General features: G+C 38.2%; 1 protein-coding gene across 1 annotated transcript in view; it reads right to left on the bottom strand.

Annotated features, from left to right (window-relative positions):
- Positions 1–26,985, bottom strand: part of PARP8 (poly(ADP-ribose) polymerase family member 8) — a 117,739-nt gene that overhangs the window by 35,620 nt on the left and 55,134 nt on the right. Inside the window, exons 4-12 of the mRNA XM_082335417.1 lie at positions 22,224–22,313; positions 20,825–20,895; positions 18,331–18,408; positions 13,134–13,228; positions 9,582–9,642; positions 8,422–8,512; positions 5,418–5,484; positions 3,633–3,758; positions 942–1,506 (exon numbers count right to left, since the gene is read on the bottom strand). Coding sequence (XP_082191543.1) covers positions 942–1,506; positions 3,633–3,758; positions 5,418–5,484; positions 8,422–8,512; positions 9,582–9,642; positions 13,134–13,228; positions 18,331–18,408; positions 20,825–20,895; positions 22,224–22,313 — 1,244 coding nt within the window. The remainder of the gene's footprint in view (positions 1–941; positions 1,507–3,632; positions 3,759–5,417; positions 5,485–8,421; positions 8,513–9,581; positions 9,643–13,133; positions 13,229–18,330; positions 18,409–20,824; positions 20,896–22,223; positions 22,314–26,985) is intronic.

Here is a 26,985-nt window from a genome sequence, read left to right as displayed (position 1 = left end):
TTCATTATTCAGAATGCACTATTTTGAATATATGTATGGCATCTCAAGCAAGAATCAGCTTTCTCTCACTGAGAACATCAAGGTACCACCAGGCTAAGGGAGTGGAGAGGACTGTCTCCTAAGTGCCTCTCCCCAGATCTAACACAGAAAACAGATGAGTACATTGAAAGAGCGCAAACAGACCTACTCTTTCCTCTAAAGTATAAAAGCCACCTTTCAAGAGGCAAAGGCAGGAGAATTAATTTTGAGCACTCTTTATTAAATTTAAGAATATGTGCTACCCTTTGTTTTCCCAATCGATCATCTCTGGGGAAAGAAAGGGGGCCAGCATGGACCTAACTCCTTCCCCGACCTCCAGCTGCCACCAGCGCATTTGAAGGTTAAACCTTTCACAAAGCACAAATGTGCAAGAGGTGAGCTGAATCGTGACTGCATTCCTTCCACTATGATGACAATCACAGATGCAAAGACCAGAAGGAGAGGTGACTTGGCACCCAAGCAAGCCAATGGCCGGTTGCTTCCCCCACAAAGCAAACAGTGAAATGAGAAAAGACCTGTGTGACCAAGTCAATTTTGTAGCACAGAAGTGCACACTCTCCCTTCTTCCTGCAGCAACAAAGGAGGTAGGGAAGGAAGTGGATCACTGAACTTTTCCCATGGCCAGCAGGTACACTGAGCTGTATTCAACATGACATGTAAAATCTCTGCCTTGACCTAAGCAAATTCTGGTTTCATAACTTAAATATACACGCATGTACAGTTGTTTAAATCCTCCTTAAAAAGCTGACTCCATTGCTCTTGTCTTCCAATATGTTAAATATACCTAATATATTCACTAACATATGTCCTAAGTATTAATAATGCCTTTGCATAACAAGCATAACAGCACATTTGGAAAATAATAGGAGGAAAACGAGCAGAATAAAAAAATTATTACGCACAGCAGCTTGTGAAGGTGATGATGAAGATGGTGTTAAGATACCAATAAGCCCTGAGGTAAGAGAGAGCCTCCTGCTCTCTGCTATGGTGGACTCCTTGAAAGGCTCCATTTTGGATGATTTAGGGGCATTGGAGTAAGTCTTGCTGAGTAACTTGTGATTCTTCAATCCATCCAATTCTTCCATTCTAAGATTACTAGAGTAGGACCTGCTTAAAAGTTTGTGGGGCTTCAAGGTGCTGTTGTGCTCACATCGAGGGTCCCCAGAACACGACCTACTTAACAGCTTATGGGGCTTTAAAGTGATGCACTCCTCCTGCTTGACAGCTGCAGAGCAAGAACGGTTCAACAGTTTGTGCGATTTAACAGCCATTGTCTGTTCAGCCCTAGGGTCACTTGACAACGAGCGGCCAAAGGTTCTGTGAGATTTTGTGGCACACATATCCTCCGCCTTCACTGTGCTAGAGCAAGTCCTTCTCAGTAGCTTATGAGTTTTGGAGATGCCATCCTGTTCTGACTTCAGTTTTGATTTATTTTTACCACAGCCAGGTGGAGGATAACTTGGCGACCTTAAAAATAAAGAAGGAGAAGATAAAGTTGGAGAATAATGAAAATCTTCTGCAAATCAAGCAAGACCATGCACATATAAAAACGTTTAAGTGTTACCTGTCTTTATGTGTTTCACTAGTGATAAATGCGGCCCAACATTAAAAAAATGAGCAACTGTATGTAGGACTTATTTTACAATACCAAACAGACATCTTACTCCTATTTATACACAAGCTCATCGATCAAAAAGATGACTAACTACTTAAGTAGAAGTTAGAGCTCTATCCTCACAGCTCTTTGTAAAGGTCTCTGTGTCTCTAAACAAACATTTATTCAGGAAATTATCTTTGAAATGAAAAACCACATATTTCACATGAGATTATAACACATTTTCCTTATCGAAATCTCTTTCCTATGTAATCTTCATGGCATGATCCCACTAAAGTTATTTTCTGCTGGACACAGCGTAACAAATTCTATGTCCAGATCCCATGGAAGATATAATGAGCAGAGAAACTTGCAGGCAGTAAATCAGATTTAATTCAGCTGAAATGAACATTATTTTTAAAAACCTCATAATAATCTGGGTGCTTTGTGGAAGACAATTTGATCCCCTTCTTTCCTGTTTTAGACAAATTCTAGCTCTGTCACACTAGAAATGAGAATGTGAGGGACCTAAATTATGAATGCAGAAAATAAAGAAGAAAAGGTTTTTATGAAACAACATTCACATGAACTGTCACATTTCTATAAGGTTCACATTCACCAGTCCTTGCAAAGCAAGAACATGTAACAGGTATGCTGAATCATTTTTCTGTGTTTTATAAGCAACCCCAATCTTTGGAGTATTTTTGGGGCTTGAATTGAAGAGAAAAGAAGTGAAACCCCAAGGGGAGAGGCTGGCAGGTTTCCCCACCCTGTTAGCAAGTGGTGACAGGAGAAGATGCACGTGGAGGTTGCTGACTCACTGTTGCAGTTGGCTCACTACTACCCTCCTGCAGACAGGAGGTAAGAATGGCGCTCTAGGGAGAGAGGGGTCCCTGCATTTGGGCTGAACCATCTTTGGACAGGCACTGCAGCAGCAGCCAAATCAAGAGGAGAAAGGTTGGTCTGGCTTTTGCATGCCCTCTCTGAATAAAACCAAACCCCAAGCAACAGCCTGTGCTAGGCAATGGTGTGTGGCATGGTAGGGAATGGGTAAGCTTTCTCCTTAAAACGCCACCTTCCTCTTCTACATTTGAAAAGACCATCTTTTGTCATCTTTGACATTCCTACCTTCGTCAATGTGAGTGATCACTGTACTCCCTCCCTTTTTTATACCCAGAATTTAGAATAGCAAAATCAAAGAGAAGGAACGTTCAAAGCATTCCATTCAAATTCACAGAAGGAGTGATCTGTCAACCTTCATAGGCAGGAAAACATGCGATAGTAAATAGTCACATTCCTGAATGAGGCAAAATCAGAGCCTGATTTTACATACACTTACGAGTATGAGTAACTGGCAGAAGTCATAATGAATTCAAATGAACTATTCACAAACTACTTCTTATGTTTTTAATGCCTTTGTTCTTTGAAATTCTGTCCCTGCCTTTCAGAAGTGGTGAACTTTAATGTACTCAACAGTGGAAGGGGTGGGTGCTCAGCAGCTCTTAAAATCAGTCTTTCATTAATGACCATTCTAGCTTTAAAAAATTAAAAATACACAGAGCTGTGGAAAGAACAGCTGGACAACCACAAATTTTTTTTGTATATATAATAGATACATATTATATATATGTTATGTATTACTTGCATATATTACTTATATTTATATTCTTGCTATTCAAGTAACAGTCAAATGCTACCAAGCTATAAAGATACAAATACAACAACTTCAATAATATAAAATTAATTATTTCCAATTCTAGATGAAACATGGCTGTTTCAGAGAGCAGTGCACTGAAATGCTCTGCCTTCAAATAGTCTTAGAAGCTGCAGTAGTACTTAGTTCACTTTTGATGTCACGCAAGGCAAGGACTGGAAACCTATGAGGTAAGATATAAATAGAGCACTTCTCTAAGGAGAAAAGTCAGCATTTCACCTTGTGAAGTCTGCTGTGGATTTTGAACAGGATATGGTGTTAACAGCTCATTTTCCTTGCTATTACCTGCGCAATGTAGAAAAGATGTGCAGAGGGGATTTCACCTTTTTGTCAGACACCTTCTTATTGTGCGTACAATTAGATTTATCTTTGCTGTTCTTCCACTGTTGTGTAACAAATGTCTGCATGATTCTGCAAATTAAGAAAGAAAAAAAGATTTTCATATCCTAGCCAAGACATACTCACTTTTAATATTAGGGTCTCTCTGTTCACTAGGTAGGCGACATGACGCCATGTCCTCACTCTACAGGCATAGTTTTTCTGCCATATATGTGGACTGATGATTGGGTGCCTCGGCTCCTCAAAAATGCTTTTTTTTCCCACATAAAACTAATATACACAGAACTCTTACTGAGAATACAGTCAGCATAAACTACCACTGCAAGACTTTTGCAGGTATGCCTCTCATGGAGATCTAGAGACAAACGGATTCAAAGGCATCCCATCCAACTATAGGCGTCTGTCTCTCCAGTGACTACGGAGGTAGGCTCCAGCATCCACACTGCTCAGGTACGAGCATATTCTCCTAAGGCACAAACATGACAGTAGGGATGTTGAACATTACACTACCCAAAGAGGGTTTATAGAGAAGACAGAGCCAGTCACTTCCCAGAAACGAACAGGAAAAGGCATCGGTCACAAGTTGTAGTGAGGAAAGCTAAAAACATAAAGGCTATAAAAAGAAGACATCCACAACAAGACTGGTTAAGTACAACAGGTTGCCCACAAAGGCCGGAGATTTCACAACTCAGCTGCCTGAGACTCTGAACTAATCTAACTTTGAGGTTAGTGTTAACTTGGACCAGAAGGTTGCACTAGGTGACCTCCAGTAGTTCCTTCCAAGTCAAATTATTTTGTGACTCTAATCTAGCAATGGGGGTCTCTGAGTGATAAAGTCAAAGTGGAAGTTGGTATGGACTTTGTTGAAAATTTAGTGAACCTTCAAAGATTAATATCCTGTTGCCAGAGCCATGAGGGGCCATGCGGATCACAGGTGTTCTAACTTCTGCTCAACTGTGAATTATGCAGCTATGTCCTTGAAAATGTCTTATGGGAACCTTTAGTAATTACCCAGTGCACAAATCAGAGACAGTGTAAGTACTGAAACATTTTAAGAGACTGTTCATGTCTGTGAAGCTTTTTATTTTTTTTTCTTCAAAGTCATGTACCATAGAGATTTTAGTAGCATTGCTTCATTTGTAAGATTATGAAAATGCTCCATGGAATTTCTTTAAAAACCAAATATCAAAAGATTTTTTTTTTCCTTAAGGGATTCTTAATGTTTTAATAGTCAGATATTAAAGCCTATATTTTTGTCATTTTATTACACATACACAAGCATATGTGAAAAGATGACTCAGCAAAATTTTATTACATTGAATTGTACCATGAACACATGAAACTATTTTTCGTTCTTGTCCTCAAAAAGTGGATGGCCTAATTACTGTGGTACATCCTAGAGGCCACAGTGAAAGCATAGCCCCCTTAGGGTATGCATGATGCTCAAGAAGATTCCTCCTCCAGAGGCTTCACCATCTAAGCAGAAACATGAAATTGAACACTCCTATCTACAGTCTTTTGACAGCACAAATCAGGTTCTCTCCAACAACTGCCAAAATTGAACTTAAAGAGGCAAATCCTGTTATTTTTTATTTAAAGAAAAACAGTTCAAAACACTTTGATCCAATCAACCTGACAACCTGTGAATTTTACCCTACTTGACATAGTCCGGGAACTAAAAAGAGTGTAATATTTACCTAAAACCAGGGATTTACACTTTTCTAGACTTACTTTTTCAGCTGATGTCCCAGCCCAAATCTTTCCTTAGTAGAGATCTGAAATACATCCACAGTTGGCACTAGAGAAAAAGGAGATATTGTTGATATATGAACTTACAGCAATAATCAAGAACTCATGACAATGTAAGTCATATTTAAGGACCCTGTTCTATCTGGACCTTTACTATAGACAATGCCATTGAAGCAATGGTAAAGTGGACACGTCATCTAAGCTTATTAAGAAATGAATGGTCCTCTTTGGAAAATCAGCCAACATAATTTGTAATTGTACAAATGAGTATTTTAGAAATTGAATTCCCTCAATGTATCTCTTCCCACTAATTTTAATTACAAAAATGTGTCTTTGTGTTTTGTATTATGCAAGTGCTAGAGAGCAGCATCAGATTAAATCTATGTGGACTGGTAATTCATGTTGCCTAATCTCCTAAACTTTTTTCCAAGTAAGTAGTCTTTACACACTACAGTTCCTGTGACTATGAAGAAAACCCAGAGTGGAATAAACTGAATTAATTAGTATCTGGGTTTTCTTTCTGAGGGTGTTTTAATACAAGATCCATAATCGTCATCTAAGTGCCTGATGTATGAATTCCAGTGGCCAAGGATTACCCTGAATTTTCCTCAAGACCCATCCTGATGTTGGTATATCCATATTAATCTGTCAGAAAATTGAAAGTGTATAGGGTGAAGGCTCGAAATTAGCTCCTGGTATTACTAAAATCCTTTAATAACATTTACTAGATAGAAGTGGCAGATGGAATCCAGCACTTCTTGAGAGAGCCTCAGGTCCTCAAGGCAGGACAACAGCCAACACATATTACAAGCATGAATAGACTTTATCCTTCATATTACATAAGGTGGTAATGACTACAGTAAAATAAAAGATGAATGAAAACAAAAAATCTGGGGTTGGTTCAAATTTTATTAGAAAACGTAAATCAGTATTTTAAAATCCATATTATTCTGATCACTCAGAAAGCCACATTTTTCTCAGAATGTCGAAGTTTATCCTTTAATTTTGCTTTGATAAATTAAATTTAAAAATAAAATACAATACATCTAACCTGGCCATCCAATTTCACTTAGTTCAAAGCCCTGTCAATTCATTTTCTGTAATGGTATTATTCAAATATGATCTCATTTTTTAAAGATAAACTGATGATTTTTTCAAAAGGGATGAATGATTTGATTAGGGGTAGCAATGTCTTTAGCTTGTCAAATTTAGATCACATGGGGGGTGGGGGTGGGGGGTGGGGGTGGGATATTTTCAATGAGAATCATCATACCTAGACCGGGAATCTTAAAATCTGACATCTAGACTATAATTGTTGTCTAAGCTCCTCAGCCAGAGGAGACAGCCCGGTACCTCCAAAGGCTGATTCATTCTCATCTAAAACAGGTTTCTAAAGCATGTGGGAGAAACTGCCCACAAGTACAATAATGAGACAAGTTATTAATGAGAAGAATGACTATCTAAAATCAGGCTATTACACAGCTACAAGGTGGTACAAATACCCCTCATAGTGCTTTGGAGTATACTGCATTTCTGTTTCTTTTATCAATCAACAGAAAGTACTACAGGAGAAAAATGATGCACCATAAAGTTATGGCCCAGTAGTTTCAAAACAACATATATAAGGGGGAAAAGGAATTAACAGAGAAAGGGTCTTGTTAACACAAAAGATGGCGCATCTTATTGTTCTTTTCTGATATATAAAGGGACACGGCTGCAACAGCAGCTGAGCTCATAAAACCGCTATCAGCAAAGTACTTGCCTCTGGCCCTGATCTTGCCCTTCCTGGTACTCAGGCACTCCCACAATCAGTAAACTGCAGGACTGGGAACTAAGCTTCCCATTTTAACCTTGTCAACAGTGCAGAAGATATCTTGTTGTTACTTCTCATTTCACTAGATCATTTCTTACTGCATGCTGCTCTTCACGCTTCACCTTCTCTTATTTGCTGCACTTTTTTATTTTTTTAAATTACATTTTGATAGAAATATTCTGAATACTAACACTGCTACCTAATATGGCAAATACATTTTTTAAGATCTGCATATTTACAAAAAAGATTGAACCAATAAAATATGGACAAAAAGACCAAAGTCAAGCAAAAAAAAAAGACTGATGTAATGATATGCTTATTTGAATGAACAGAATATAGCTTATAGTTAGCATCGGCAGGCAACATATCCTATAAAAATAGCTCATTGCGACAGATTTTGCTAAACATATTATGACTGGAAATATCTGTTCATTTTCCAGAGGCAGAATTCTCCCACAGACACAAGCCTGAACTGACAGCTTGCACTGGAAGCCTCCAAAGCCGGGCAAGTTATGATTCAAATTGCAACTTAGTTCTGACTTCCCACTGTAAAAATACATCTGAAGTTGACTCTTGCATATGAATGTTTCCAAATCTTCAAAATCAGTTGATTCTTCAAAAGTCTGACCATTTTTACTCTCATGAGGAAGCTTTACTCACTTAACAACTCATTCAAATCTAAAGATTCACAGAGTTCATAGTCATATAGAAATCAGAAGCTGAAAGGATAATTATCACTGCCCGATTCTTCAAAAGTGCGTGAAAAGGGGCATATTAATATGCTGCACAGATCTGTGTATGTATACCTCATCAGTGAGATCTCATGTGCACAGATGATCCCTGATTTCCAAAATCAGGAAATCGCATATTAGAAACTGTAGATCTTTATTCCTTAATCCTGGTTCCTAGGGGAAGCAGTTGCATTTCAAAGGATACCAGGAAAACAAGTTCCAAAAATCAACCTATGAAAGTTTAAATTAAATGCCCATGTCATTATTGAGGGCCTAGCCATGCAAATATATGTAACCATAATTTCAACCCAGTAGGACTGCTCTCAGCAGTAGATCTAAGAATATGCAGGGTCAAAGATTTGGCAGTGAATGAGTATCACCTAGTATACGGCTTAGACTGAGACACCATACAAGGCACATGAAGAACACAGAGGTGACTAACCTGGACCATTTAAGTACTGTGTAAGTGAACAGTGCAATCGCACTATTATAGGCTCTGTGCGAATTACATCCCAAGCCACAGCAATCTCTTCCTAGTTCAAGATAAAAAGAAAACAACAGACACCATTAGCCGTCATGAGGAACTGCTGCGTTTTGTCAGTCTACCTTAAGGTTGTTATAAACACCATTCATCCATTTACTCCATTATGGAACATCTGCTCCAACTTTAAACTTGAGACTTAGGACAAACTATTGCCTGCTGATGCCCCTACGAGCACTGTTAGACTGCTTCCAGTTGTTGAGTATGCTCATTTAAACTGAGAACAGCTTTATACACAATACTATATCTACAGTGCAGGCAAACACATTCCCATCTATCAAGAGATACTGCTTCAAAGCTGAGAAGCAAAGGAGCAAATAAAGGTGGAAAGGAAACTCATCCCATAACACAGGGCAAAGGAAACTTTTGCTCCTTAAGACTGATTAAAGTAATTCAAGGTATGATCAGATTTTCTTAAATTTTAGAAAAGCCCAAGAACAACTATCTTATGTGCTGTGCTGACCTGAGAATATGACATATCTGTGCAGAAGCTAATGATGCCCCTAAAAGCACTAATTTTTATTCTCTATCTAGAGGACAGGAAGTTACTGCACAGATGAGGTGAGGAAGTGTGGAGTTAATGACAGCATAACTGTTACAGAAGCCATGTTGCCAGTTGACAGTGCCACTGTCCTGTGTCTCCTTTGCCACTCAAGCCCCTCCCTAATCAGCTGCAGATGTTGAGAAGCACACAGGACAGCTCCAGCCAAGGTCTTCCCTCCAGGACTCTATGAAGTGCTTTTACCTAACTAATGTCTAGGATAGCAAAAAAAGAAATGTATTATTTCATTTAGATCAGTTAAAACATCTACCATTCACAAAGCATGTTTGAAAGGAAATACACATGCAGTAAATAAAAGCCTACAAAGCGTTTTAACAATGTGGTCATAAAAGGAAAAGGAAACCTTTCCACTGAATAGCAATCAATAACGTGACAGCCACTTGTGAAGATCGAGTCTCCAAAAAAGGAAAGTCTCAGTGGTTGTCTAGAGAGTCTGATGTGTAGCAGAATTAAATGGGTATTAATGTTCATTATGTAATTCTGTGATTAGATTACTTACATCAAGAAAGCTAACATCAATATGCAGATCAATATCTACATCATCAATGGCTCCATATTCCCTGAAAGGAAAGAATTACATTACATTAGAGCTCTTTAAGATACTCCTCAGCCCAGGAGTACTTATAACAGGGAAGATTTTATAAAGGATAATCTTGTCTGTAAAATCAGAATGGTTATAAAATACACATTTACATAGATTGGATCAATATTGCCAGTGGGTGACCATCTGCTGCACTGAAACTTTCTTTCAGTGGATCTTGCTTAAACAGGCTAAATCTTTTTTTCTACTAATTCCCTCAAATTCTCTCTCTGTTGCTGCTATGTATTTTTGTCTCACCTATTGCACAAATAAATCAAGAAAACAATAATGGTCACATGCTGCTCCTATTTATGACAAAAGAAAATCCTAGTTAATTGTCAAAAGTATTTCAGTTTAAAAGCCAGTAACCTACGGAGAGGCTTGAGATAAATCATTGAAGACAAATAAAACATAGCCTAGAGGGTGGCATATTATACCTGTGGGATTGCTTCACACATTCAAGCATTTGTTTGTCAAAAGATAAAGATTGCCCTGTAATGCGCTCAAGGCAATAGTTACCTTATTTTATCTGCTATGTGTAGTATTGCTAGAATCTCCAAGGTTCAGATTTAACTTATGCTCATAGGGGTTTCTGAAAGCTTACATTTGAAGCGTGACTTTTCTGCCTCTTATTTTCTCACTGATTCTGACTGCCCTCCCCCAACATACTTGAAGACTTCTGAAAAACAGGGCTAGAAAATACTCATTCATACACCTAAACAAAAAAATGCTTTCCTTTTCCTTTAAATTACTTAAGTGGATAACACTGTAGAAGTGTAATCACTCTCAATTTTTCACAGATTAGCTTCTAGTCACTAGTTTTTTTTCTTTACACTGCATTTAGATGCTTGTTCTCACAGTGACTTCCACACTTTTCTATTAAACTAGACTAAGACAGTGCACAGTAGCAGTTGTCCATAAATAAGTTGGTAAGGTAATTTTAAAATACAAAAATATTTTTGTGAATACAGCTATCTCCTACCAAAGTGGCCTCTCAGCCCATGGTAGGACCTAGCTCACACTGGAAATGCCTTGACCTCTTATGAAGTTTGATGGAGGGCACCCCTTCCACCAAACCTTGGCATCCCAATGGTTCTCTCTGGTAAGGGCAAACCCAAAGTCTCTCTCTAGATCAGACGCAGCCACACAGGGCACACACAGGGCAGGTAAACAGCTGGCCAGGGCTGTGTTACCTGGAGGCTTCCCAGCCACCCTGACAGCTGCTCAAGAGTCGGCTCACCCAGAGCTACATGTACAGGCGTTTGCTGACCTCCTACAGCTCACTGAAGACTTAGCTTTGAAACTGAAATTCTCCACCTACTCAATGGCTTAGCCACTATCCTACACAACAGTGGCCTCAGATTTTTTTATTGATTTTCCAGAAGATCCAAAGAACAGATTGTTATGAACTCTTAAGTAATATTTATGAAGGCAGGCTGGTGTTACTCACATGACTGAGATTCAGGCTGTGAACAAGCATAATTTTATAAATTAAACAGAAACATAGTTGAACTAATGAAACACAGAAATATTAGTTGAACAAAGGATAAGATAAAAATAAGTTATAACTGTGGAATTTCCATACTCACTGAAATCCCTTTGCCTCCATTCCATTACCCTCCTAGAAAATAGATTTTAGACACATGATGCTGACTCTAGTTTTACCTCCCCAACCTGAAAGGGGGGAAGAAATCATGTTTTCTTCCAGCACCTGCAGCTTATGATCTCCTGCCCACAATGGCTCCATGAACACATCTTGATTTTGAAGGAGACCTCCAAGAGCTCATCTGTCCAGCAATGCATAAGCGATGTAAATAGATACTGAAGAGTTTGGATCAGTTGGTCCAGAGGCCTTTCTCATGGCTTTGGTGGCCAGATTTCAAAGGGCAGTGGTGAAAAGCATGCAGGTATAGGAATTTCACTTTTATATGTACAGTTGACTCTGTGACAGCAAGAGACTACTAAAAGACGGTCAACTGTCTAGGAAATATGCATCTTAGTGGGTGTCACTGTCAGATACACTTCTCTCTCCACAGAGAAGTGGAGCTGCAGGAGAAGGATGAAACTGAATGCTTAATGCTGTGTTTGTCATTTCCAAGAATTTATGAGTATCTTCAACTGCAACAGAGTGGAAGAAGCATTAAAGTTTTTCCGACGCCAAAAGCAGCCACAGATGCCAATTTCTACTACAGTGAGCTCAAGGAGATCACAATGCTTCCAGTGAAACAGCTGATTCAATAAATTAGATGAATTAAAGTTTTTGAAAGGTTACATATACGTTTCAATTTTAGGTGCTTGAGGGAGCCTATTATGAAGGTATTCTCAATTTCATAGTTATCAGTTTGGCAACTAAACATTTATCCCATTCATTTCCTAAGCTCATATACAACTATTCCAATTTCAGTTCCCCACGTCCTTGAAATGTAACGAAATTTCCAATTAATTTGAAAAGGTATAGTACACCATAATTGTACACATGCTCTCTCTTCTTAGACAAAAATAGCAGAGCTTATTTTTTAGAGGTTAATGGGAATTGTTACTCGCAATATATGTATGCCTAAGGTTATTATCTTCTTTGTATTTTATTACTTGGTTTGTATGACAACTTTTATATTCTTTGTAATACATCTTGACAGGTCTGTCACATCTTGCCTACCTGTTATTTTTATGAAAGTATTAAGATTGCATAGATGAAAAATGAAGTTATAAAAGACCTGAAGTGTATTTAAAATATCATACAGCTGTGCCCTATGGCAGAATCATGCACGGTCATATATGCCCAACGGAATTTTTGTGTAATTACACTTTGCAGGCCACCTCTTGACTGAGGTGACCACTTTCCTGCATAGGATACTTTAGATTCCCACAATTAAAAAGCTTTCCTAAAATCTAATCCAATTCTTGTTTGTTGCTAACACAGTTTCTCATTGTCTCTCTCATGATGACAATAGAGAATATTTGATCACTCCTCCTATCTACAAACACCTTTTTTGAAGAAGAACTGTTATTATGTCTTCTCCTTCTCTTTTTCCAGACTAGACAAAACCCAACTCCTTCAATCTTTCCCTAGGGAAAACATTTACCAAATCTCTTATCATTCCTCTTGTTCACCTCCAGGGCAAAAGACAGAATATGATAGGAAAGGAGTTTAACAAGGGTTTAGCGTAATGCTGAATAGTAATTTTCAACAAAATAGAATAGCCTGATCAAGTACCAACTGAACTGCAAAAGACAATGACGTTTTAGAACAGGCTTCCAGGGCTTGTTCTCAGCACAGCCAGTTGTATCAGTACTCAGCCACAAAAAAAGAAAAAACAAGACCAGCATTATTGCTAGCCAGCAGTGCTTCTTCCTTTTGCCACACAATATGCAGAAATCACCAGAAGAGCCTTGGCAGTGAGGGAAAGTCCACATAGACCTCAATCCCCAAAATGTTAAAGGTTCCACAATATGGAAAAATCAATGACATACCTGAGAGATACTGCATTAGGTCCATAGATCTCTCTCACTGCTGTCAAATCAGCCTCCAGCTGTGGGTGCTTGTGAAGTTCTCCATCATAGCTAACCTACCAGGAAAAAAAAAATATCCTAGGAGTTCTTATTTATTTCATTACTGGCACCTGACTTAGGGTCTTGAAAGTTCCCCCTGCAAAATACGCTGCATAAAGATTCCTTAACGGAAAGCTCAGAAAGGATACTGTGTTGATAAGCTGAAGCACTGAGGTGGTCTAGTGCTGCTAAGCAGAGATCTGCAAAGCAGGCACCTCTGCACCGAAATTTTTTGAGGGTGTCACTCCTGTTTGTGGGAAGCGAAACTGCAAAGGACTCATCTGTCTGTCCTGTCTTGTCCTGGGGTTTGTTCTGGGACACTTGTGCGTTTTAAAACTATTAAGTAGAAGAACCAGTCATATCATCCCAGTCCAAGCACTACAGGACAAAGGTTTGCTCCCTCTTGCTTGTTGTCACACTCTCATATATATTAGACACAGAATGGCTTGGGCACAACAAGAGAAGCATGAAACTATTCTACATACCAAGTGTCCCAGCATCTAAATTACATTTTCAGTCTATCCACCAGTGCAATAATATCAGATGAAAAAAAAATTAAAGAACATTTTCCCATTTTAAGTATTTTACCAGAGAAGGTGTAAAGAAACATGTATTTAGACATCATTCCCATTTTTTTCAAACTCTACATGAAAAATGGAAACAATTATGTTAGAGCTTACACTATAAAGCAAAACTTGTGAGCTTGTTTGGCTGGACTGTATGAAGTCAAAATAATTAATATCCTCCTATCTTCTTGTCCTGATTTTGTCTGAGATAGAGTTAATTTTCTTCCTAGTAGCTGGTATAGTGCTGTGTTTTGGATTTAGGATGAGAATAATGTTGATAACACACTGACATTTTAGATGTTGCTAAGTGGTGCTTACACTAGTCAAGGACTTTTCAGCTTCTCATGCTGTACTGACTGAGAAGGCTGGAGATGCACAAGAAGCTGGGATGGGGCACAGCCCGGACAGCTGACGCAAACTGGCCAAAGGGCTATTCAATACCATATGCCGTCATGCCCAGTATATGAACTAAGGGAAAGCTGGCTGGGGGGGGCTGCTGCTCAGGGACTGGCTGGGCATCGGTCGGTGGGTGGTGAGCAACTGCATCATGCATCACTTGCTTTGTAAATTCTTTTATTATTATTGTTGTTGTTGTTATTATTATTATTTTATTACAATTATTAAACTGTTCTTATCTCAACCCATGAGTTTTCTCACTTTTACTCTCCCTATTCTCTCCCCCATCCCATGCAGGGGAGTGAGCGAGTGGCTGCGTGGGGCTCAGTTGCCAGCTGGGGTTAAACAACAACACTTCTACAAGGACCAAAATACCTCTTTAGGCTTGTAACAATCTATTCACAGTCTATTACTACTTGCTCGTTAAGCAATATACTCCTGATCGTGTGAACCTAATTCTACTTCTTTACAACAATTAGAATGACAGGAATTCCACAAAAGTTGATTTGGACAGATTCAGAAATGAGAGTAGGATTTAGCTTGTACTTTTGACAAATTCAAGAGAGCAAAGCACAAGAGTGTAATTTATCCCTTTAGACATATGTGTGTATATATCCTTTTACAGGAATTCTTGCAGAAAATTCTTGCAATTGCAAAACCATATCAAAGTGCAGTACTGTTCCTTCCATTTGTACATCCAAATCTGTAGGAGACCAGTGCTGTGACACTTTGAGCTCTGATATCTGGAGATGTACTTCTCAATCTAATTAAATAAATTTCAACAGAATTAAAATAATAATCAGCTGATGACTCTTCTACATGTGAAAAATAGCAAAGAATAATTTGATTAGACTTAGAATTCTTCAAATATAAGGCACAGAACTCATCAGCATAGCATGGGCACGTGTTTAGCAGAGATATCAATGGTACTCATGACCAGAAGGGTATAAGCCAAGTATCCCTCCCTTGTTTCGGCAGGCATGTCAGAACAATTTTCCAAGTACAAGAGCGTGGGAAGAAAACCTGTATTAATTTTTTTTTTTTTTCCACTTTAGGTAGAAGAAAACCAATCCTTTTTACATGCTCATTACTCAAAGATGAATTCTTTAAAGATGCATAAATAATTGCTGTCCTGCTTCCAAAGAGAGCACAGCAATCATTTCACAAATCGTAGCTGTGGTGCACCTGCCACCTTTGTTGGTCCTAAACCACATTTTTTTAATGTCTTATGTATCAATAATAGTAAAATCCAAAAGGAACACTATGCAGAACACTGAACTGCTCAATATAATGTTTTCTCCAATCTGTTTTCTGTTGGTAAGAGGTTATGAACTCAAAAAGGAAACAAAGCAGTGTTCTGGCAAATTGTAAGACCAAAGTATGGTGTTTTCCACCCCTGAATTAGTGCCACAGACATGCTGATGTATGCAGAAGAGACTGCCAGAGTTTTGTGTATCTGCATTTGCAAGTATGTCTTGTAACTGAAGCACAGGAGAGAGGGAGGGAAAGCGCCAAAGGCAGAAGTATTACTGTTTCAATTTCCTCATCTTGTTTGCAAATGTAGAAGATAAAGATTCAATGCAAGAATTAACAAAAAGTCTCAGAGAAAGTGAATATAAAAGCTAAAAAATCTGATAACTTTGCTGTGTCTGAAGGATCTGTGTTTAGAAAGTCTCAGTTTTTAATCTGAGACCTGATTCAGATTATTTTGTCCCACATAATGACAAACAGTTGCATTTTTAAAGGAGATTAAGTGATTTACAAACCTAAATCCCATTGAAAATCAATAGGACTTAGGCTATTGAATCACTTTAAAGCTACTTTAAAGTATTTATACATTAAATCCTCAGGGAGGATTACAAGCAGGTGCCTAGGAAGTGGATACAAACATTTAATTTATGACCAAAAGGTCATATCTTGTTTTCACTGCCCATCAAATGCCATTTCCCATCTTCCATGGTCCTTGTTTCATCATCAGCTGCTCTCTTGTCTTTCCAGCTGTAACCACTTAGAAATGTTAAGAATTATCCCTGACCTCCACCTTTCCCAGCTGTATTGCACACAATTACACTGGCATCTATTTCCTCTAGTTGCAGAAGTCAACATTTTTGTCCCCTTTCTCTGTGGGCACAGCGCACACTTGTCTCAAATGAAGCAGCTTGCCTTGCTTGTCCCCCACCTATGCAGTCAACCATTTTGCCTTTCCAATACACCTGGTGTTCACTTAATAACTCTTACAATCACTTTATTTGAAAAAGGACTGTTCTTTTTACCTCTCGAGGGACTGTGCTCACTACTTGATTTCTTATTTATTTTCTGAGTCCTCAATATTTTCTTTAATTCTACAGGTCTTCCTTAGAATTTTGTCTTCTTGACCGTGAAACTTTGAATTCAGAATTTCCTTTTTTTTCTCTCTTGCTAAATATACTTCCTATGATGTCTTTTTTTTGTTTGTTCTCCTTATTTTGCTTTTTGAATATTCTATACTCGAGACACTCACAATCATCTGATATTTTATTTTTATTGCTGATCTAATTGTATTTTTTTTGCCAGTTATAATTTCTTCAATTAAATGTATTTCCTTAAAAAAATGACACAGCAATATAATGTAGTTTCCACTTCAAATATAAGGCAACTAAATTCTAACCAGCATTGCCAATTACAAAGCTCTTTTACACCTTGCAAAATGATGTACTGCTCTCTGTGTTCATATCTCATAGGCAGTGTTAATATTTATTCATCCATTTGGGCACTGGCAGGCATCCTTTACCAAATGTATTAGCGCTTGTTCAAGAAATAAGCACTCCCAGCTGTTTGCTGCCTTTTCCTTCATCTTGAGGTTACTGCCCTTTCTGCAGAGTTGAAAAATGGAGCCAGTACATGCAACTCATCACTACAGGGCAAAATCAGAAGATTTTTTCTCTCAGGCAGATTAAACTAAGACATCGCTCTTTGCACTGAAGTATGTGTACATGGTCCTCCCCAGCACTCCATGGGGCTGTAGGAGTTGGCAGCTGAAGGGAGGCAATTCCTGCAGTCATTTCTAAAGTGAACATGAGTCAATAGCCCATGTCAGTTATTTCTGACACTGAAAATGCATTCTTTCAGTTCCAGTTTCAATATCACTTTTAATAGCTTTTTAGGGGCGTGCTTTTTTTTTAGAGTAAAGCACCTCAACATGTATTTTGTGTTCAAACCCCACCATGCTGTTGGCTTCGCAAGATAAGAGGCTTGGCGATGTCCTGCTCATCAGCATCCCACGCTCTCTGCACTGACCCAACCGGCTGGTACTGCTGGCACGCTCCTGCAGCCTCGGCTCTGCACACCCAGGGCACGGATGGCTTCAGCCTCAAGGCTGAGGCAGCAACGACATTCATAAACAGCAACCGTAATTCGTTAAAGTATTCATCAAAATAAACAGTTCTAATAACGTTAGTGAGAAATGATCCCTTTGGGGCAATAGTTAGACTAAAAAGATAAGAAAAATCTGAATAAAGAGACTAGCAGTGTGAAGCACTCTATTGCCATTGCAAAAGGAAAAGAGATGAAGAGGTTTTATTTCCCAACACAAAAGAAAATGCAATAACAACTAATTCTGCTGAGGGAACAAGAAGGAAAGACACAGAGCAGTACATTCATCTAAAAATATGCAGCATTTTTCAAGGTGAATTTAACTGTAGAGCTCAGAAAAAGAATGGACTATTGCCTACATCAATATTATTTTGTAATAACCATTTTTACTATTAAATTGCAGTGCTCTTGACTTTACAAGATGGCAGTCCTCCAGAAGGAAGCAGATTTGGATCCAGCCTGACTTCCCATTTGTATCAATACTGGGATAAGCTTTAAAGAGTGAATATCTATTTCCTGGAAGTAAGCAATTGGCTTCTATTTTCAAACATTCTGAAGACTACTTGCCTTTTCTATTCTTACAGCTTTGCAAAGGTAAACAAACTAATCTTGTTTTAAAGTTGATATACAGTACAACATATTCAATATTTCTGCTATAAAATACTATGTATACATACACATGGCATTCTATTTGATGTTGAATAAACATAAGAAATTAATTATTATCATAAACATATAATGGAATGACCAGCAGAAGCTTTCAAATAGTAATTTCTTGAAACTTGTGCAAAAATTTCCTCCATTACCTGTCCTCCATAATAAAATTCCTCAGAATCATTATCTCCTTCAGAGTCTTCTTCAACTGTGCTGTTGTGCCGTGACTCCTTAATGGAAAATGAAAGTTAACAATCATACAAATGATATGCTTATCTTGCATTTATAGTTCTAATTATAACTACAGGAATTATGTTTTTGAAAATAAGCTCATAGTACCCTTTATTAAGAGAACTTCTAGTATCCTTTTTCCAGAAGAGTACTAAAGGCGTGTTTTAAGAATAGTGAAATACCAGATAAAACAAGCACCTAATAACTGGGTACGTAAAAACACCCTGAATATGTGTTGGAGAAATAAAACTTTGTCTGGCTACAGACACAGTGTGGTATTTTAAGGAACTGAGGAATTCAGTAGACTATGTGGGGATAGTTCGCTCTGTGCTTTTGCTAAACAAAGCATAATTTACTCACCAAGACAGGTTCTGGATTTAATTAATTTGGTGTTTCAGTGACCTAATAAAATTTTAATTTACTTTATTCTGGTAAATCAATTCTAATGGTTTAAGGAAATAATTCAAGTCTGAGCATAGGATCTCTTAAGTTCCTTTCTGTGAAAAACTGACACACTGCTACTTAATTATTATTTCCAACAGAAGTACCAGCCTGTTTCCAGAAAAGTTCATGCTTAATTTTCTGACTAGCTCTGTTATGGGACTTTGAAAATTAAGGATGAGAAAGTAATATGCTTACCCAAGTAAAACCTACTCTAAATAGGCTGCTCTGTGAATAATTGCACTCAAGTAAATAGAACTGATCCTGGTACAGACTGCAACTCTGCACAAGCTGAACTGTTATATTCTGCTTCCCACCAATGGAACCTTTACTTATAATTATGTAATTGCTTAAAGACATTAATTCTTGTTTCCCACAATCCATGTGTTATTTCTAGGCCCTATGCTGACAAGGATCCCCTGAAGAACACCAGTTAAAATCATAATTCTTCATTTCAGCCTGAACGTGATGAACTTACTGCTTATTTTGTATGTATGTCCTGCACAGAACTGTCATAATGGAAGAGAAATCAAATGTATGAATCAAAGAATAGAAGTTATCCCTAAATCCCATATATTCATAAATGTCAAATATACCCTTATCACTAATTTCTATGGTCAGACATTCTAATCCCATTTCCCTACCTTTGCCTTTAAGTTCCTGCTCTATTCACTGTATGTATACATAGAACAAAAATTGTATTTCAGCCAATTTCACAGCAATTTTCTATGACAAGGCATAAAAATAAATTCTGCTTCTACTTCACTGAAAAGAAACAAAGTGACTTTAGTCTTCTTCGTTTTATAATAACCTTAGCTCAAGGGGAAGTCTGTGTTAAAACTGAACTCAACTGAATAAAAATTCAACACAAACCAAAGGGAAATGAAACTCTCACATTAGAATAGTGACAAACCCATCCTATCCTAACCAAACTTCTAACTGTCTAGCCAACAGAAATGGTCAGTGTTAGAGACTTTTTTTTAATTTTTTTTTTTTTCAGGACTTTTATATTGAAGTACCTCATTCAACTAAAACCAAAATAGAAGCTCAAAATCTGTCCCATAGATGCTAACTATATCTCAAGCTTTTAATCAAATGGGTAAATTATTCCTGCACTTGAATTTTTCTAATGTTTATTGAGCACTGAATACAATGATGATGCAGTAGAAGCAAAGTATTTCCAGCGCAGCTTTTCACATCAAATCAGGTTTCATCTACTAAAAAACCCAACCATACACATTAGCGTATCTGGGCATGCTTCTCTCCCCTTTCCAGGATCAAACACAGATCAGAGCCTAAAAAGCAGTTGTCAAGAAACTCAGCAACCACCCTTACCAAAGGAAGTCTTTAAGTCAAGCACCTGAATTCTTGATACAATGCTCAATTTCTTGCTTGGGGTAGGAGCCTATGTGGTACTTTATTTGAGCCCATAACACTGTCAAGCCCTGTAGACTTCATGTTAGTGCCACTTCTTTCTTGAGTTAATGTTTCAGTGAGACTGGTGAGGGACCCATGCTAGAGGTACAGCCAAATACAACCGTGACTAGAAGGCCTTAATACTGCAGACACTACTTATGGTGAATAGAGTCATGCAGAGGTCTAGAGCCTCCAGTGGGGCTGCTGTAGGCCACATAAAGAAGCAGCAAGCTAATAAATGGGATGTGGTCCTATGTGCAAGAGTAGGTTAAAAGGTAATGGCATAGTGATCTACTTCTCCAGGAGAGCTGTATTTTTAGGGCAGACAGGGTCTATACCACTGTTGAACAAAACCCAAAATAAACGTCAAAACTGTATTTCCTAGGATGGAAGCATTCCTATCCCAACTAAGTGATTCACTGGTTAATCCACGTATGAAACCCAGAGAACTACACTCATCTTCTAAAACATGTAAACGTGTACAGTTTGCATAAGCACACATTTTCTGCTGTTTCTTAAAATAACTTCTGTTAAAATATGCGTATAAAAAATACATACCTCTCCATTCTCCCTCTGTAATTTTGATTTTATGGATAAGCAATAGTTGACATCACTGGTTTTTCTTAATTCTTAAAAGAAAAGGGAAAATAGGGAACATCTGTGAAAAATGTGAAATAATTTTGCATATGCAGACTTGAAATACTTAGTTGCAGTAGTAGGGCAAATAATGAACAAAAGGTTACAGCTATGAAAAGCGTCAGAGTTCACAATACAACAGTCTAAAATTAAGACCCTACATCTCAGAAGACTCATATTTTTAACTGTGAAATGAAACTCAGCTGGTCCATCTAGGAGATATGTTTTACTCAATCTGTGATTTACAATTTAGTGTCATTCATTAGTTTTGTATACCTTATAAAAGAATGAAAAATCAAAACCCCTCAGCAAAATTAAATCAGATCATCTTATATACAAAACATAGGTTTTTATTCTCTTTTAAATGACAGGCTTTATTTCTTTTTAAATTACAGACATATTTGCAAGTAAAATTTATCTTAAACTTCTGACTATAATGGCCAATTTTTGTTTGGGTGCGGTGCCACTGCACCAACTTCAGTAGAATTATTCTTGATTTACATCAGCACAAATGAGATCAGAGACTGAAGATCATATTGGTTTTCCAGTGGAATTCAAAGTAATTCTGTGTTACGCAAAAAAAGCCCTAAAGCATTGTAATAATAATAAAAAGACTGCAAAGTCAAGTGTTCCTATCTGAAGAACTGCCAGAATTAAGACTGCTCTATGCAGTTTCTCCTGCAGCCTGAAATCATCAGGGAATTTGGCTGCTAAAATCTAAAAAGTGTCTATGGAGTATGCACAAATTTTGATTATATATTGTATAAATGTGCCTATATGTCCGAAAAGCACACCCTTTCATGTATCAAATACTTCTTGAAAGTATGGAAATAATTTCAAATGAGAGGTTCCCAAAATCACTGGGAAAAATAATTTTTTTTTCTTATAGTTCAATTTAGTGAAACAGCTGAAGCATTTTGTTTGAAATTTCCTGAAATAATTCACCAGAGGCAATGGTAGTCATAGACTGTTTCATCCCCAATGGTGAACATTTAGTGAAGTTTTAAGCAAGTGAGCATGAAAACTTATAATTGGGAAGTATTAACCACCTCTAACTGTATTCAAGGAGAATTTCTTTAGCACAGATTGCAAGACATTAAAAGAATAAAATACGTTCTGCCTACACAATCATGGTGATCCCAAAAGAAATATTTTAATTTCTTCTATTCTGAAATGTAGGACAGTTTACTACAGCAAGACTGTAAGAAAATAGCGAACTGTATAGCTGCACACATTAACATATCTCCCCTTAAGTGCAGGCAACACCTCGTCTTTCCTCACAAAATATGAACTTGATAAAACACTCAGGACATAAGATTACCTGTAGCAATTTGGTGGAAAATTATTGGAATTGGCTCTGTTGTAACTAACACATCTTCATCATTATCAGAACTGGAAACATACGTGTTATCTACGAAAGAAAAACACCTTGCATGGTGAAGTCCACTTGTGCTCTGCCAGCCCCTTCCCACATTGCCTATCCCACCCTTGTACCATAAGGAACCACTCCCCAGATAGCTAGGGAAGCCAAGCACTATCATCTTCCTGGTGTGTTGTTTTTTTTTTTTTTCTCCTGAGATTGCTAAAAAAAAGAAAAATACCAAAAGGATGGAAGATTCAGACCCAAAATTTATACAAGCAAACCCCTGGAGTCTGATATCACAGCTTTTGTGAATCACACCAAGCACTGCTCTGAACCGTCCCACAAGGCTTATGGGGCTTTGAGCCAACCTTTTCCAAAATCAAGACTTGTTCTACGCTTTTTGCTATGCCTGACACTAAAACTCAAGCTAGATCTGCTGTGCAGAGTGAAGGCTGCATTCAGAGCTGGGTGTTAACAGCCCATTATGCAAAATACCTGTGCCTCATTTGCCTAGTCACATAAAGGTTGTTTGAAGTGTCTTCTAATCAGTGGATAACCTTTCTTGAGCCTGATTCAGGAAAAAAAAAATTCCTCCCATTTAACAAAAATGTTAGGTATGGATATTAATATGGAAAGTCTACCCCAAATTTTCTTACAAAATGTAGGGATTAGGCTGAGGGGGGGGTGTGTTGGTTTTTTGGTTTGGTTTCTTTTTTTTGCTTTCCAACCAAATGTTTAGTAACAACAAACAAGAAGCAGCAAGTTTTTATGTAGTATCTGCAGAAGCTAATTTTGCATGAATTGCTGAACTGCCTATTAAAGTAATAATATTTTGTTTTCTACTGATCTGGGCTGAATTGAAACTTATGGTCTAGAGCAGAAAGGCTGACAATTAAGATAATCACAGATAAAGAGACAAATAAGAGAACTGAAACAAGGACTTGATCTATCATAATTCCGAACACTCTGGTCCCACATCAGCAAAGTTCATGAACTCACATGTAATTTTAAGCATATTGCTGCAATCTCAAAGCATTTGACCACAGTGCTTCCAGTGAAATTTTAAAGATGTCAACATTAATTGAGCACTAAATTCAGTAATATTATCCTTTGTATTAAAGACGTTCTTAGCAGCCTGTATCAAGACGAAGTCCCGGTGCTGCCGCCGCTTTCTCGCACAGGTGTGCCATGCTGCCTTTGCAAACTAGCAGCTGTACAGCCGCACATGGACAGGCACGTGGGGCTTTCCCTGCCCACTGCCTGTGAAACAGCCTTGCTGTCACATTCACACACCTCTACTGAGTCTGACACTATCCCACACCTTTGCCTACTTCCACTCCTGCGCTGTCTCACCAGGTAATCTGAGTGATCTGTGCTCAGCTCAACATACAGATACTGCATGCAGGAAATTACTGCAGGAGGCTGACACCACTTTTCCCTGAGGTCTGCACTCCAGTGGGCACAGCAGCCTGCTCCATCAGCTCAGTCGGTGTCTGCCTGGCTACACGCTTGGCATAGGGATATGTTTTAGAGCCACAGCATCGTGGGAATAAAACAGGGTTCCTCCAGCCATCTGCCAGCATTTACTCCTCCCACTTCTGTCTATCAGCAGGACAGGCTGTGAACTATGTCTCCAAGAAAGCTGCATCTCACCCTCTCCATGAACCCCTGCCTTGCCTCTATTTGCATGCTCCACCTTTCTGTCTTCATTTCAATGTCAGACTCGCCATGCTGGATGGCTGTGGGCATATACAACACAGGCCCATTCCTTTCCCAGGTTTGGCAGTGGAACTTGCTGCTATAGACTCTAATGAGCTGGAATAACAGGGGCCACCATTTGCCTCTAAATATACCTAACACCATATATATGGATGGGAGAAGTCCATGTGCCAGAACTTATTGCTCTATGAAAAAGTAGGAAAAACAACATGTGCTGTACAGAATAGGCAATTACCAAGATATACATACATGGAAAAAAGGACTGCTCAATTACACGTTTTATAGATTTTAATTATATTTTTATGCCCACTGCCATTCTTTCTTGGCAGCTGGGTAATATGATTTTCACTGCCAAGTTTCTGTTTTCCTTTTCTATTTGGCAACCATCAGGGTTTTTTTTCTTTCCTTCCAACAGTCTAATGAAACTTGAAATTAAGATACCGGTTTTGGTTTGCTTTCTTCAACATCCAGTTTCTAACACACTACACCCAAGAACACCTCTCCTCTTAAGCAGAGGACCTACTGCCTGGACCTAGTGGAGGGATGCAGCAAACCACTCGCTGCCAAACTGGTTCTCTCCATCTCTGCTGCAATCTAATGAGGTCTAAGAAAAGGATGTTTCTGTTAACACATGTGTAACCCACAAATCACTGGTATAAAAGACTACAGCAGTTCTACAAGTTTATGGCAGCTGAGACGTATTGCTCTGAACATATATTCATTAGCAAAATGCTTGCTGCTGTAATGGTTCTCACAGGAGTCATGATCCACTCATATTAATGGGACTTTAGTCTACTCATTGATGTTATATTCTATAACTGCTCCTTAGGAACATTATTTTTCCCCAGTTGTGTCAATGTTATCAGAAAAAAGTTACAGAGATATTTTGCTGGAACTGTTATTACTTGCCTCTAAAATTTTCAGTAATGCTTTCACAATTTCAGCAATGTATATGTAACTTTGAGACATTACTGTCTCAACACTATTCCTAGTACGTTCTTCAGTGTGCCTTTCTGAGCATATTTTTAGCTTTCACTCATAATTATGAAATTTTCAAACACTTTCCATTATTGAAAGTTGTCATGTCATATTATGGTTCCCATAGGTATGATTTAATGCTCAGCTGTTTGTAATCTTTTGATGCCTTATGAAGCAATTCAGCAATAGCTACACACTGTTACCAGTGCCAAAGCAGTGACACTGCATACATAACAGCAATGCAGGGAGCTAGAGTATATGCAGTACCCAAAGCTCTTCTTATAGCATTTGAAATTTACTTGTGGTGGTATCACTTCTGGCTGAATGAACACCATTTGTATAGTAACTTCATCTCTTCTATTTTCATATATTTATTGCATGCATTAGCAATTTATCTGATGATCAACTCTGACAGCCTTTTTTCAGATTGCCAAATCTGATCCACTGTCTATTACACACCCTTAATCTCCAAAGGATATAATTTTGGTATATCTATGCACTAATGGACTTAAATCTTGATCTGTAAAGATTTATCCTGTGAGAAATTTAATTTGACGAGTATGTGTTGCTCTGAACTCTATCAACTAGCAGCAATGCTTGAAGATCATCTTCCAGTTGAGGAGGACATCAGCACAGAGCTTCCCAGACTTGACATCATCGCACCCTGACATGTCCCTGAAACATCCCTTAAAATACATGCCAGAGAAGAGAGCCAGTCAGCAGTAATGTTAAGTTAGAGATTTAGGACAAAGACAGGAGGTAAAGAATCTGGCTCACTAAGTCAAAACGAGTATTTTTAGAATCAAAGCTGTAAAATGGCAAAGAGTCATTATCATTCCTAACATGCTAAACACCTCTTCATCACAAAGCAAACATAGATCCTGCAAAAGCTTGAGATATGAATGAAATCAGCTCTTCCAAAGCCTTGATCAGTAAACATGTGCAGCTGGTTTACGCCCCCCTCACCAAGTTACTACAGTGTAAAATGTTCAAATTCTATCTGGCTTTAAAATATAGGGTGTGACAGCAGGGAATATTCATTAGGTTTTAGAGCCACCAAAGTCACTCAGGCTTGTAGGCCATCAAGGTATACTGCAAATAGCATCTCTAAGGGAAGTTTGAGGTCTGTCAGACAGAATTTTGCCAGGAGATGAGATCTCATGTGCTGTGGGAGTAACTGCTGGTTCAGTGCTCCAGCTTGCCATTTAGGTAGGGGTTCCCAGAGATCAACTTTTGTGCCTTCATAATAGCTTAATCCCTGAAATGCATAAATCCATTACTGATGTTTAAGAAAACAAACTGTTAATGACATATGATGCAGATTTTTTTTTCAACTATTTGTCCCTCCATTCATTGTCAGGTCAATGTTGTAATCAGTAAATCAATTTATCACTGCTATGACTGTGTATTTTATGAATCTCAGTTTCTCCCCTTACTGCATGTCAAATAGATTATTACTAGTAACAGTCCTCCCTCCAGTTTTTACTGGTAAAAAAATACATATCTCATAAAGGTTGTTAGCATTCTTTCACATAATCCATTGTATTTAGCATCACTGCTGATGCTGATTTCTCTATATCTGCTTCAAACACTCTGGTGTTTCGAACAGACATAGTCTACTGCTTATCAGTGAAGAAGATCAAAGCCTCACTTCTTTAGAGGTTCTAAAAGAAACAAGAAATATTTCTTTTAGAAATATTACAGAGATGTTACGCATAAAGATTAAAAAAGGCCAGAGGGTTTCATATCACTCATGGTACTTACACTATTAAATACTCCCAGGTGCAAAATACACAATGTGGTGCAATTGAACAGTACTACCATGTACCTTTACTTGCACAGCGCCTGTCTGCCCTCATCCCTCTCCTGCTTCTGCTAACCTCTGTGCCTCCTGAGGTATCTGTGCAGCGTCTTTGTGAAGGAAATCGGGGAAATAAGCTAGCTGAAAACTAGCTTTTGCTCTTGCCTGGTTGTCTTTCATATGAATAATTCCCCTTGTCTAGATTGGCGACACGGTTACACA

This window comes from Platalea leucorodia, assembly GCF_965183815.1.
Source record: "Platalea leucorodia genome assembly, chromosome: Z".
Lineage (NCBI taxonomy): Eukaryota > Metazoa > Chordata > Aves > Pelecaniformes > Threskiornithidae > Platalea > Platalea leucorodia.
The sequence above is the reverse complement of the archived record's forward strand: the minus strand, read 5'-3'. Positions and strand labels throughout refer to the sequence as shown.